The sequence below is a fragment of the Penaeus vannamei genome, chromosome 8 (assembly GCF_042767895.1).
Source record: "Penaeus vannamei isolate JL-2024 chromosome 8, ASM4276789v1, whole genome shotgun sequence".
NCBI lineage: Eukaryota > Metazoa > Arthropoda > Malacostraca > Decapoda > Penaeidae > Penaeus > Penaeus vannamei.
The window spans coordinates 36,751,951-36,766,950 of NC_091556.1; the positions used below are offsets into that span (position 1 = coordinate 36,751,951).

General features: G+C 33.5%; 2 protein-coding genes across 6 annotated transcripts in view; one reads left to right on the plus strand and one right to left on the minus strand.

Annotated features, from left to right (window-relative positions):
- Positions 1 to 8,622, plus strand: part of LOC113814434 (serine-rich adhesin for platelets) — a 33,413-nt gene extending 24,791 nt beyond the window's left edge. For 2 of the 3 annotated variants that reach the window (XM_070124630.1, XM_070124631.1), the window contains 10 exons: positions 52 to 123; positions 753 to 797; positions 1,395 to 1,496; positions 1,760 to 1,805; positions 2,490 to 2,581; positions 3,183 to 3,275; positions 4,334 to 4,402; positions 5,298 to 5,492; positions 5,625 to 5,740; positions 5,878 to 8,622. In XM_070124630.1, coding sequence (XP_069980731.1) covers positions 52 to 123; positions 753 to 797; positions 1,395 to 1,496; positions 1,760 to 1,805; positions 2,490 to 2,581; positions 3,183 to 3,275; positions 4,334 to 4,402; positions 5,298 to 5,492; positions 5,625 to 5,740; positions 5,878 to 6,076 — 1,029 coding nt within the window. In that variant the 3' untranslated portion in view covers positions 6,077 to 8,622. Of the gene's footprint in view, positions 1 to 51; positions 124 to 752; positions 798 to 1,394; positions 1,497 to 1,759; positions 1,806 to 2,489; positions 2,582 to 3,182; positions 3,276 to 4,333; positions 4,403 to 5,297; positions 5,493 to 5,624; positions 5,741 to 5,877 lie in introns of those variants that run through there. The other variant, XR_011398703.1, reaches the window with a different exon arrangement.
- A 1,509-nt stretch (positions 8,623 to 10,131) lies between these two features.
- Positions 10,132 to 15,000, minus strand: part of LOC113803922 (putative methyltransferase C9orf114 homolog) — a 14,014-nt gene continuing 9,145 nt past the window's right edge. For all 3 annotated transcript variants that reach the window (XM_070124632.1, XM_027354732.2, XM_027354731.2), the window contains exons 2-6: positions 13,299 to 13,808; positions 12,448 to 12,598; positions 11,286 to 11,523; positions 11,046 to 11,166; positions 10,132 to 10,829 (exon numbers count right to left, since the gene is read on the minus strand). In XM_070124632.1, the coding sequence (XP_069980733.1) occupies positions 10,642 to 10,829; positions 11,046 to 11,166; positions 11,286 to 11,523; positions 12,448 to 12,598; positions 13,299 to 13,797 (1,197 nt within the window). In that variant the 5' untranslated portion in view covers positions 13,798 to 13,808 and the 3' untranslated portion in view covers positions 10,132 to 10,641. The remainder of the gene's footprint in view (positions 10,830 to 11,045; positions 11,167 to 11,285; positions 11,524 to 12,447; positions 12,599 to 13,298; positions 13,809 to 15,000) is intronic.

Genomic DNA, 15,000 nt, shown 5'->3' on the forward strand with positions numbered 1-15,000 from the left:
AGCTAACCGAGCCTTGTTTTAGTTCCTTCTTTATCTTCACCCCATGTCTAGGGAGACGCAGGAACCTCTGGCCCACGTGGAAGGCCGGGAAAGAAAGGAAAGCGAGGTCGCCGAGGCAAGAAAGTAAGTGACTGCTTTCCTCAATACCTTTTGACGTGCTACAATGCTGCTACTGTTGTTTCATAAGTGTTTGCTGTTAAATCCTCACTAAAATTGCGTGGAATTCTGACGAATATGTATACAGCACTTCAGTCAGTAACTTATTCGTTCTCTCTGTTATTTCATGCATGCGTATTACAGCATTCGTCATTTATCGCCCCTAGTTTGGTGGTTCCGTGCTGTAGTGTTTAAGCTTTCATACCCATCATGTCATCGACTTATCTTTGTTTTGATTCTGTAAGCACGACAACCCCGTTAAGAGTATGTACCGCTACAATTACACTTTTTTCTTTAAAATGTTATCTAGCTTATATCATCATATGAATCCCCTTCATTTCTGTCCATTTTATTGGAGTTGAAGAAGTCTTCCTCGGAACCTTTTTATTGTATTTATTTATTTATTTTATTTTTTTACGTGCAAAAGCAAAGGAAGGGTAAATTCTTCTGAAGTTTCCCTCACTTATTTCGTGCTATCTCGCTCTTCTTTCATTCCTCTTCGTTCCATCCATCTCTGGTCATCTACCTTCTCATCTGTGATCATTGTTAATAATAAGAAATTGATAATAAGAAATAAACTGAGCACGTAATTTCAGGGCAAATCAGGCAAAGCAGGCAAGCGAGGGAAGAAAGGCAAGAAGGTAAAGTTTTCGCAGTGTTTAAATCCTTGAAATATATTTCTTGATCAGTTTCCATCTTGTGAACGTGTAAGTGATATGTGCTTAAGGATTTTCAAGATCTATAAAACATGAAGTAAAAAGCAAAGAACTTATGGCGAGAATGTTTAATGATGAATGGCTTACGTAGACAATTTATTAATGCATCATTACCTCACAGTAATTACAGTAATACTGAATAATTTGAGTATCTTCTAGATATCTGAATATTTTTTTCCATTCTATAATTTACTTTTAGACATACATAAAAAGGTAGGAAGACATTAGGAAGATTAAACATCTCTAGACTTAAGGTAGACAAAAATTCAGAAATATTGATAATGATGATGCTCATGATAAGAACAACAGCAATAGTAATAACAATATCAATAATAATAATGATAATAATAATAATAATAATGATACTAATGACGATGATAACAATGTCACAATGAAAATGATAACAATAACGATAGTAAATCATTACTAGGACTGAAATATGTACCCTAGTCGTCTAATTTGGTATCTGCAATTAGTACAATTCAATTTTTCAGCAAAGACTGACCAGACTTTCCGTTCCAGGGGAAACGAGGGCCACGAGGCAGGCCAGGACGACATGGCCCCGTAGGTCCACCTGGCCTCCCGAGCCTACCCGCTGGCTGTGGTAAAGCGACGCTGCACCAGGTGAGCGAATGTCAACGATAAACGGGGTTGCTAAGCATTACGTTCCGTCTTTATCTAATCTCTTATTCTCTCTTTTTTTCATGATTAGTCCACATTTTTGGGTTATTTATATCATTCACCATATACTCCTGCAAGTTATACCATCACCTTCGCCTAAATCCAGAAAAAGTCAAGTTGATAAAGCGAGCGAAATGAATACCCGTTACGAAAATAAATGCCTTATTCTCCACAGTACTCAAAATAAGTGTACGTTTTCCTTGCAGCTTCGTCCTCCGGGTGAGCCACCGCTGTTGAGAGGATTACGCCTTGGTAGGTCGAGTTGCCGGGTATATTTCTTGCTTAAGGAGCCTCTGTATGGACACGCAAGTACAAATAGGTGGATAGATGTACTGATAGATGCAAATATAACACGTTTGATGATAATATGGTCATTCGTATTGTTGTTATTATTATCATTATTGTTATCATTGCCATTAGTATTTTATCATTACTATTGCCATTTCCATTATCATTCTCATTGTTATTATTATTATTATTATTATTATTATTATTATTATTATTATTATTATTATTATTATTATTATTATTATTATTATCATCATTATTACTGTCATTATTATCATTATCATTGTTGGTATTATTGATATCACTTCTATAATTATTAATATTATCATCATCACTATTATCATCATTAGCATGATTATTATCATTATTACTATTATCATTAGCATGATTATTATCATTATTATTATAATTATTGTTATTATTACCATTATTATTATCATCATTATTGTTCTCATTATGATTGCCGTTATTATCATTATTATTATCATCACCAGTATCGTCGTCATCGTTACCATCATTATCATTACTAGTATCACCAATATCCTCACCCTTTGACTACTTTATATACTTATATTTTTATATTTATATATTTATATTTTATACTATATAGATATGATATAGATATCACCCTTTGACCTGCTTCCCCAGGATTACCTCCGGCTGACACGACCCAAGCGGAAGACGACCACCTCTGCATAGACGAGCCCGTCACATTCCGAAACGGCCTTGCCCTCCAGCAGGTACGTAGAAGATGGTCAGTGCGAAAGGAAAAGCTTAATGAACGTCTACGATTATATGGTATTTTCTTTTTTCTCTTTCTCTTTCTTTTTAACCTTTAGCAAGTTTCTTCCGTGTGTAGTTTCCAAGTTATAGTAATTGACTTCATCTTTTTGTAACGTTATCTTGTCTTAAGCAAGTATATGATGTCTATTTTTATTATTATTATTATTATTATTATTATTATTATTATTATTATTATTATTATTATTATTATTATTATTATTATTATTATCATTATGATTATCATTATCATTATGATTATCATTATCATTATGATTATCATTGTCATTATCATTATCATCATCATTATTATTATTATTATTTGTGCCCCATGCAGCAGGCACGGGGCACAAATGTAGTTTCCAAGTTATAGTAATTGACCATCTTTTTGTAACGTTATCTTGTCTTAAGCAAGTATATGATGTCTATTATTATTATTATTATCATTATCATTATCATTATCATTATCATTATCATTATCATTATCATTATCATTATCATTATCATTATCATTATCATCATCATTATTATTATTATTATTAATTATGATCTACTGCGCAGGTGACCCCCACTCCATCGCCAGGCACTTTGGTCTACCTGGAGGAGGAGGACGCGTTCGTTGGCCGCGTGAAAAGGGGTTGGCGGTACGTCAGGGTGAGTCTCGTCTCAAACATCGGCGTATTTGTTATGATTTTGTTTTGTTTACTTTTAATTTTTCATTTGGTTGATCTAATGTGATTCTCTGCTTCTTTTTTTATTTTTCTGTCTACGTCTGTCCATGGCGGTACGTCAGGGTGAGTCTCGTCTCAAACATCGGTGCATTTGTTATGATTTTGTTTTGTTTACTTTTTATTTTGTATTTGGTTGAACTAATGTGATTCTCTGCTTCTTTTTTATTTTTCTGTCTACGTCTGTCCGTGGCGGTACGTCAGGGTGAGTCTCGTCTCAAACATGGCGTATTTGTTACGATTTAATTTATTTGTTTACTTTTTATTTTGTATTTGGTTGAACTAATGTGATTTTCTGCTTCTTTTTTATTTTGTTTAGTTTACTTTTTATTTTTCATTTGTACTTTTTATTTTTCATTTGGTTGAGCTAATGTGATTCTCTGCTTCTTTTTTTATTTTTCTGTCTACGTCTGTCCATGGCGGTATGTCAGGGTGAGTCTCGTCTCAAACATCGGCGTATTTGTTATGATTTTGTTTTGTTTACTTTTTATTTTGTATTTGGTTGAACTAATGTGATTCTCTGCTTCTTTTTTTATTTTTCTGTCTACGTCTGTCCATGGCGGTATGTCAGGGTGAGTCTCGTCTCAAACATCGGCGTATTTGTTATGATTTTGTTTTGTTTACTTTTTATTTTTCATTTGGTTGAATGTGATTTTCTGCTTCTTTTCTATTTTGTTTAGTTTACTTTTTATTTTTCATTTGTACTTTTTATTTTTCATTTGGTTGAGCTAATGTGATTCTCTGCTTCTTTTTTATTTTTCTGTCTACGTCTGTCCATGGCGGTATGTCAGGGTGAGTCTCGTCTCAAACATCGGCGTATTTGTTACGATTTTATTTCTTTGTTTACTTTTTATTTTTCATTTGGTTGAGCTAATGTGATTCTCTGCCTCCTTTTTTATTTTTCTGTCTACATCTGTCCATGTTTAATTTTCTTCTTCTTCTTTTGCTATTCAACATATCTCATTGCTATCTTTGTTCTTACAGATGGGTACAATGATGCCCGACTATACCAGACTGAGTGACCGACCACTTGCTCCTTCAGGCGGCAAAAGCGTAAGTTCAAGCTTGTGTCATGAAAAGATGGATGAAAACATTAAGTAACTGATTAACATATATCGTATATATATATATATATATATATATATATATATATATATATATATATATATACATATATGTGTGTGTGGGTGTATGTATGCACACACACACACACACACACACACACACACACACACACACACACACACACACACACACACACACACACACACACACACACACACATATATATATATATATATATATATATATATATATATATATATATATATATATATATATATATATACATATATATATATATACACGTGCCGCCGGGGATGGCATGTGCGTACATGCCATGCCCACTGTATGTTTAATTTAGTAACTGTTTTTTTACATATAGATGGCTCTACAAGTACTAAGAATCCAATTGATTTTCGATCATATTTTCTAGTATTAAATACTGCAGTTAGTGATGTCAACAATATAGCAATTATAATGTTTAAAACAAAAATAATAGTATCAATATTGATAGAATTAGTCAGAAAAAAAGTGTTTTTCCCGCTATTTCAAGGAAAGGTGAAGTCACAAGATCTTCTAATTGACTCCTTTGTGGCTAAGCATTAGCAGAGCCATCTATGTACATAAACATTTAAGAAAGCAATACTAAAGTGAACGCAACATTAGATAGCCAGATAGATAGATAGATATAGATATAAATAAATATGGATAGATAGATAGATATAGATATGAATAAATATATATACAGATAGATAGATAGATAGATAGACACACACACAAACACACCGACCTGCTGACTCAGGAATTGAGCGTTAACTTTCACTAGAGTTGCAGTTCTACTTACGCAGCGTATTATTGCAAAATGCTTTTATGCATTACTTTCCAGCTACGATTGGCAGCCCTGAATGCGCCCCTCGACGGCAACATGGGCGGTCTCCGGCGCGCAGACCGGCGATGCTTCCGGCAGTCCCGACAAGCGGGTCTCCGGGGCACCTTCAGGGCCCTCCTCACCTCCAACACGCAGGACCTGAACTCCATCGTGCGTCGCCAGGACAGACACCTCCCCATCATCAATCTCAAGGTTGACCTTTATTTCATTATGTGTTTACATCTATGAAATGAGAATATTTGTGGTATTGTATGGACCATAATATAATATCATATATTTTATTTAATATTACGTAAGATTATGTAGTTGTGATTCCTACCTCAGGATGAGAAACTGTTCGAAAGCTGGGACAGCATCTTCAGCGGGACTCAGGCCATCTTCGCCAGAAGACCCAGTCTCATCAGCTTCGGCGGCGACAACGTGATGGAAAGCTCCATTTGGTAAGCATCCTCGTCCTTTTAAATTTCACGTGTACCTTCGGCCAGTGAATTAGAAGACGACACTGATCAATTAACATTCATACCTTACAGACCGAAACTTCTGAAAACAAATGACACGCTAAATTGATTCCTTACAGGCCATCGAAGCACGTCTGGCACGGCTCCGGAGTGACGGGGAACCGGTCCGCGATCGCCTGCGACGGATGGACGAGTAACGGCAGGTTGAACCGAGGCCTAACGTCTTCGCTCGAGTTGTACAGACTTCTCGGACAGGACACCCATTCTTGCGAGAGACAGCTAGTCGTGTTGTGCATTGAAGTTACCACTGAACGTTAAATGTTATTATTAACATCATTGGTATCGTTATCATTAATTCAAAACTATATGCCAAGTGCCCAACCGTGTGACGTAAAAAGTAACTCAGGTCAGCCTTGCCAGTGTTAGTTAATTTGTAGCTGTGCATTCTTTATACAATAAAAAGAGCTGAAACCACAGTGTTAGAATAGGTCAAATGCCTGCATAGGTGTTTCCCGACAAGGACCGGTGAATTTGATTTTGAATTTGATATTTGTTTACCTTAAAGAGTACAAATTGTTTTCGAGGACAAATGGCCAGTGACTCTCGGTCAACTCGGAAGAACGTTTTGTGACACATGATTCTTCTAGAATTTCTCTTGCTCGATTAAGTGAACAAAATCTCTCCCTTAACTCCACCTTCAGTAGTGTTTCCTTACATTAATTAGCATCATTGATATTGTTATCAGCATTATTATTATCTTTATCATTATTACTTTCATGTTTTAATAATAATAATGATATTATTATAATTATTGTAATAATAGTTATTATTATTATTGTAATCATTATTATTGTTAGTGTTATTATCATTATTATTGCCATTTCTATTATTATCATTATTATTGTCATTTCTATTCTTATAATTATTTTTGTCATTTCTATTATTATCATTATTATTGTCATTTCTATTATTACCATTATTCATTTAGGCTACATGCTCGAAGTATCTCAAAATATCAGTTGTAAATTAGTCTTGAGATTTACCAGCTATCTGTTTTTAAAGTGTCTTCTGTATTATATTTTATAATCATCCGCATTAGGATATACACGCAGAATATTATATATTTGTAATACTAAGCTTTAAGAAATGTGGAAAATTGATATGTAATATCTATCTATCTATCTATCTATATATATATATATATATATATATATATATATATATATATATATATATATAAACGATTGTCTGATGTGATGTGTAAAGATAAATAATGTATTATGAACTTGATCCTGTTTTTCTTGATACATGATCTGGAAAGATGAATCTGTCTGTCTGTTCCTTACAATCACATACACAGACGCGCGCGCGCTCTCGCGAACACATGCATACCAATTGAGCAATACCCCAACTCGTTACAATATGAAAGTACAAAATTGGGTTGGTTGACGAGTTATATGTAAATAAGAAATGATTATATATATTTCATTATCAATAAATTTGACAGGAATCATTACTGGTGCATGCATATATCAGTTAATCTGTATTTAAAATCTTAAAATACAGTCTGCCTCACTGCACTTAACTATATTGTCTGCACGGGATCGTAGCTTAAGTAGCATCAACTTCTATACCTTATTGTCCGCAACCAGTCACATGACCTGAATAGAAGAATATCAGCTCAAAGAAGCCTCTGGAATAATGCAGTGGTAACGAGTCGGCCTCTCTTCCGAGGGGTCGGCGGTTTGCGCCCCGCCAAGGCGTGAGAAGTTGCAATTGTCGTCTGAAAGTTACCGGTGTGGTTGGGCCCCACAGTGGGTAAGGACTAACGTGTGGCAGCCCTAGCTGACACACTAAACGAGTCGACATTAGTTGGCGCAGGCCGGGCTACCCTCATGGCCCTGACGAGAATCAGCTTCGGATATCGGACTTATCAGTATTCTTATCCAACTTAAAGTTATTTCTCATTACGTACACGTTTGTAACAATCTGAAATAATATTAGTGAACGTAAGCGCAGCACCGTTACGCTGGTGTTTATTTGAGGATATTAATAAACTTTTACTTCAATGTGACCTACAGTTCTCCAGACCAAGGTCATTTGTAGTGTCTGGTCAAAAAAATAATTATGGTTTGCTCTGTAAGTGATATAGGATTTTCCCCTTAAAAATAGGGTATTAGCCTATAGAGTCGCTTATCAGACCTAAGCTTCTTTGCAAAACATATTGCGAGTTAGTGCCCGCTATCATTTAGCTTCCTCCACTATACAGCCTAACCTTCACGACCAGTGTATTTTTGTTTACTTATATTATACTATTAATATAACAATAATATTGATTACATGCGTTTATCCCTTTATCTCTGGTCTGGCAAGTGACCGAAATAGAATAAACTTAAAAGACTCAGTACAGATAAGAGCATGATGATATTTTGATCAATCAGTCACTTATTTTTAAAAGTTTCAGTATATTCTGGCTCATATGATTTGGAACTGCCTATTGGAACCATCCATTCCAGAGCTATGTATATGAAGGGAAGGGTAAGTATAGGCATAGGAAGGTATTTTGAAGTGGGAAGGGGGAGCAAAGTAGGTTCCACCCAAAAACAGCTGGGGGTTCTGGGAGCTGCAGGTCCTTTTCGGCGTCCAGGGGGCAAAGTTTAAGAGATGAATTCATTAATTTCTGCACTAAAATATCAGACATTCTTATTTAGGGGGGGGGGATGTACTCAGCAACTGGGTAATGAACTGCACTGCTTGTTTACTGGGAATGCCCATGTTAAGTCACACTTGATACTGTAAAGTTGTGTTATCCCTGGGTATTAGCCCATTTACAGGATCGATAAAGTATAAAGGAAATCCTAGCCCACAGTTCTTTTCCTACACCAGTTCTATACAGTACAGTTACTTTCCTTTTAGTTTTAAGTATTCATTAAAACTTACCAAAGGTCTTTCTAAATTTAGTCTTTGAGGGTCATGGTGCTCCTGCATTCTGCTGACCAAGATGTTTGATGTAAATTTGATTATATTATTATTATTTGATTATAAATTATGTTTGATGTAACCTTTCTGATAATTCTGATTTAAAAACTTCATGGTTCAGAACATAATTGTCTATTGTTAATCAATCAACCCGTCCTTTGCTATTTAGTTGAATCGCATCAAGTTATCATTTTCTCGTTATTTCAAGGAAGTTTTAACTTGTTACAATCATCTGTCTCCAAAAAGGTGACTGTGCAGACTCTACTTGATTTTCAAAATGTTCTATCTAATCTTCTAATCCATTAGTTTTGTTAATGGCATTAAAATAATCATAATGTCAATAATTATAACAACATTGATATAAATAGTGTCAGGGAAAGGTACTTGCTTTCAAAAGGTACTCCAATGTTCTTTTATACAATTTTGTTTATTTTCTTTTTTTTCTTTCTTTTTTTATGCAGTTTTTCATTACAATACAACAACATGATCTTCACAACATAGTCATTTGTTTCGTGGTAGTTGGACCAAAATTTATTGATTGACAATGAAAAGCCATACACAATCTTCATCTTGCGCAGTTCAGCAGGAAATACCCTTCCTTTAAAATGGGAAATTATTTTTAAATCCATTATTTAAAAATATGTAAATAAATAAAAATAGAAAAAAATAAAAATTTAAAATAAATATATTTACATGTAATCCATCCTGCTGATTTTGCTTGCTTAAATTCCTTGGACTCCTAACTATATCTACAAAATTAAACTAATTTTTCTTACACATTTATCTTGTGTTTGTCTCTCTTTTCCTTTACCTTTCCTTCTCTCCTTTCTTGCAACATTTGTTCTCCTTTCACTCACTTATTTTTCAATTTTAAATAATATTTGGAATATATTTTACTGATACCTCCTTCTAAAGGGTGTTTTGTTTTCAATACTTTCAAACATACTTATTTTCTCCATTTCCAAACCAGTCCCTGATTCTATTGCTTCCTTTCTATGGTTTCTTCACTATTTTCATTTACTTTTTGGGGCCTCAATGGTAATCCTACTTAAAATATGGAATATATGTGTGCATATGTATATATATATATATATATATATATATATATATATATATATATATATATATATATATATATATATATATATATATATATATATAAATATTTTTTTCCTTTCTTTCTTTCTCTTTTCTTTTTTTTAAGACTTTAATTCAGTATTAATCAGTCACAAGTAACATGGCAAACAAAATGTCCCATCATATTGAAAAAAATGCAACTTAAACACAATTATTGTATATGCATATTTCTTTGAGTTCTACCATGCCTCCATGTTAGTCATTGTTTAACGTTTTCATTTATAAAAACAAAGCTTGGAAGGAATGTTTCATCATAATTGCCAACATCATATTTTATTGAGAAAGGATATAAACAGAATTTATATCTCCAAGTAATATTCAAGTCTCATCAAATTTTATGAAATCCCAATCTTAGAGTACTATCCAAGTGCAGTAAATTGCATATATAAATATATACATATATTTTTATTTATGCAAGTATTCAGAATACCTATTATGTTCTATGAGTCCTGTGCAATGGTTATACAGGTCAAAAATTAAACTGGATTTTTTTTTTTAGTTCAACAAGTATCATTTTCACAAATGTCCTCTACAACTAAAAATAAATCCTAATGTAATATAAACCATACCATTTGCAAAGTATTCTATGTAGTATGAGATTGAAGACAACTTTCAATAGTCAATAAAAAATATATTTTTTTATTATTTGCAGGTACTATTACTGATAATGAAAGCAGTACCAAGTACAATATAACAAGAATCTCAAGTTAAATTCAATAAAAAAAAAAAAAATTATAACAAGTACTTAGCAACCTTCCAAGTAGTATTTAGTTTTTTCCTTTTGGTAGTAATTTATCTTGCAGAGCACACAGACTAATCAATACTGCCTCTTCTGTGCGTATTGTGCGTGCCTGCTGCATGGGGCATGTGTTGGTGTAGAAGTCAAACAGGTGGTGTGGTTCAGTGGCTTCCAGCTGATCATCTGCTTCTATTGCAGACTCAAGACCCTCAACACCTAAATCATGGAAAAAGCAAAACTTAATATCAGAAGCTTTTTTCTCTCCCTCCCTCCCTCTCTCTCTCTCTCCTGTTATTTGCAAATATATAGCAATAAATGATTGTCTAGCTTTCTTATTATGATATATACAAACAGAACTGACAGAAAGACAGACACCACTCACATGCCAAAAATACATAATGTAGCAATGACTATAAACAAAAGCACTCATACCTCCAAAGACAATAAGCGCATGATAGAATTTCGGGTATTCAGTTTTCTTGATGTCTTCTCCTTTATCAGACGTGCCAATTAGTAGATCATAACCATTTTGGAATCTGCCCCCAGTCATGACCTGTGTAACAGAGGTTCCAATATAGAAAATATAATCATCGACTCAATATTATAAGCATTTATCAATTGACTCATTCCATTTCAAAGAGAAAAAGAAAAAGAAGAAAAAAAATTTATTACCTCTGTAAGAGAATGTGCAACTCTAACAGTGTAGCCCCAATAATAGCCACACTTTTCTCTAGGTTCGTCGGGTGAAACAACAACCCCAAAACGTTTAGTCAGATCTTTTGTTTCTGGAGGCAGTCTGACAGTTACTCTTACTCCTGCATCAAGCTTTTTATCAATGGTGATTTCTGATGATAAACCAACATCAACATAGGATAAGCTCTTGTTTCGTCTATCTAGCACAACACCTTCTCTGAAATAAATAATGAACATTTAGTGTTGAAAGCATGCACTCCTAATATATTACCATTTAAGAAAATGTATGTATATCTAATATAGATACTTGCAATTATGTGTATATACCAAACAGTTTGATTGGATATATATATATATATATATATATATATATATATATATATATATATATATATATATATATATATATATATATATATATTTGCAGTTTATGCCTGATTATTTGTATATATATTTATGTTAATATCCATAAATATATCCCCATGAGTGGGTGGTTGGGTGGGTACATGTTCATGGGTATGAATGTGTCTGTGCAAAGAGATTCCTGAGTCTTAACCTAATGCCGACAGGAAAATGGTGCATTCCCTCTGGCAATGCTTGGTTAAATGTTTCTCCACATAGATGGCTCTGCCAATGCTTAGCCACAAAGGAGTCAATTAGAAGATCTTGCAACCTCACTTTTCCTTGAAAAAGTGGGAAAATGCTTCTTTTTTTTTCTTTTTTACTAAAGCTATCAATATTGACACTTATTTTTGTTATAAGCATTATATTTACTATATTGTTACTGGTGAGACAGGTGGTTTGTGTAATTGGCTCATTGGTGACAGTATTTTTGAAGCCATCTATATGTACAAACAATTACTAGCTTCAACATCCACAATGGGCAATGACATGTACGTACATGCCATGCCCGACAGCATGGGGTTAAAACATATGGGCTACTTCTTAGTGTTATGAATATCCTGGCATATCTTCAACTGATTCCCTCAGACTCTCACAACAAAGACTCCCTCTAGTCACATCTTTAGACAAACTGTTAAGCATATGTTCATAGATAATGCCTCAAAGGAGTACACCAAACATTAAAAGTAAAACAGGTCTTCAAACAATCCATTGTTATTTAATAAGACGCATCTCTTACCTGTATTCACACCACTGTTTGGAGAGTAGGTGATGTGGAGCATTAAGAGCATTCAGGACCCCAACTTTACCAAGAAAGCGATGGAATGAGAAGAGGTATTTTCTAAGGTACTGGGGACATTCCTGGTATTCAAGTAACATTCTCATCATCTCTGAAAGAAAATACAATGGAGTGATAGTTCTTTTCTTAATCTATAAAAATATTAAAGACATTGAAAAGAAGTTGGGAATTAATGCACTGCTAATTGAAGTACAACAATATTTAATTTTAAACTCAGTTCCACTATAGTATGAGGGATCATAATTTTTTACTGTTTACCAATAACAATATAATTCACACTACACACTGCATGTTCAAAGGACACAACTCAGTGAATGAATAAATAAACATAAAAAAATACAATGGAACTGTAATATACTGAAATAATTAATTAAGATTATACAGCACAAAATTCTTTACTATGTGATGTCTTAGTTCCTGTTGGTATTCTGCATGTTTTAATGATTTAGTTTGCACACTCAGAAGCAAATAAACAGATAAGAAGATAGACTTGCATGCATGTATATGGTTGTGTGAATGAATATTGTCATGTATATTTGTCTAGGCTTATGTATGAGCATGTTCACAAATATGTATATGTATGTGTGCATGCATAGCCTATGCATGCATGTGGGAGTGTACATCAGAATCTAAAGTAGTATGTCTGTGTACGCGAAGATATTTGGCGCTCATGCACATGTGCACAGTTTTGGATGTGTTGAGGAGTGTTGTTGGATGTTTATCCACAGCTATTTATGTACATGTATGTGTACTTATGAATGCAGATGTAACAAGCAACATATTATACATACCAATTAAATTCTGCCTGTCACTGCCAGTGCCAGCCACATTTTTCTTCCGCCAACATTTGTCATCATACACAATGATCTCATCAACAGAATATATATTAGCTGCTCTTGCCAATTGACCCACAACATATGTTCGCAATTCATCTTTTTTGCAGGTTTCCTCCAGGATGGAAGCAGGAACTGCTATGCTAATGGTATATTTCCGAGGCTTCTCTGGTCTTGGTACATCTTCAAAGTATTCTTCAAACTGTTCTGCATCTTGCCACTTCTTGTTTTTATTACTATTCCAGTTATTCATTCTTCCTGCTTCAGAATTCCAATTTTCAAATCTAGGCTTGTTATCATTCTGTCCACCAAACCTCTGCCTCTTGCCAAAGGCAAATCTGTCTTCTTCATTATTTTTCCTCTTGAATGAGTCTCTAGCATTGTATTCTGAGTTGTCATGGTCATCATCGAATGTCATATGCTTCCCACCACTTCTATCATTATAATTATGAGCCATGTCTCAATTATCTGTAAAAGAAGAAAAAGATCAAGTTAATGTCTATTGTAATTGGTTCTGCTTCCTGTTTTTTTTCATATTTCTCAAATCCAAGAAATATGATTTATACCAGTAATCAAATACGTATTTGTCTAACAACAAATCAATACCAGAAAAGGCAAGGAAATATAATTGTAACCTACAACAATACTGTCAAACAGAAATGCAACCATCAATATGGACAATTTTATGGTAATATGCACAAACATTTTTTTTAATACATATACAGAGACAATAATCAAAACTACTGACTTTAGACACTCTACTGTTAACATTCACATATTAAAGGGTTTTTTACATAATTAGCAATTCAATCATTTTTCACATGAAGGTCTTAATTACATTTATTTTTTAAGAATGAACTTATTTGCCCAATTGTTGATACAAAAGGATTTGGGTGTCCCTGGTCAGAATTGTATTTAATGATTGACTGCTACTTATGAAAGCAGCTGTTTGAAATCACATATGTAATTCTCAGCAGACAGATGTAACAGGGACATTAATGCAGACATTGAATGGTCCCATATATCAAACAAATAGGCAGTGTATTATATACCACATATAATCACAGGTACAGTGGCAAAGAATTATGTTAATCCTTTTATAATCTTTAGGTATATACAAGTATATTCATAAGATACTTTTGTCATATAATTTACTATTTAAATTACTCATGTATATCTTAATTGACATGCATAAATACTACCTGTATAATAAGCCACGGACAACGGTGAGATTAAGGGGATTTTGAAAGGCAGGTGTTCTGCCCTATTCCACATAAAACTTGTATATAATTTGTATATAAGAGAATAAAATATCAACAGACTGACATGATCAAAGTACTATTACTTGAATAAACAATTGCTCCTTATCATTTTACTATATAATCATTACAGGAAAGTTAGGGAATTACAGTAAAACTATGAAGTGATAATCTTTTAAAGTACCAGCAGATACAAATACTGCTTATATAATTCACAAAGTTGATAACCAAATGAAAGAGAGCCCAAGTTAGCAGTTCTCTCTGGAAGATTTTGCATATCTCCAATAATAATATTGCACAAACAAACAAACAAACAAACAAACAAACAAACAAACAAACAAACAAACAAATAAATAAATAAATAAATAAATAAATAAATAAATAAATAAATAAATAAATAA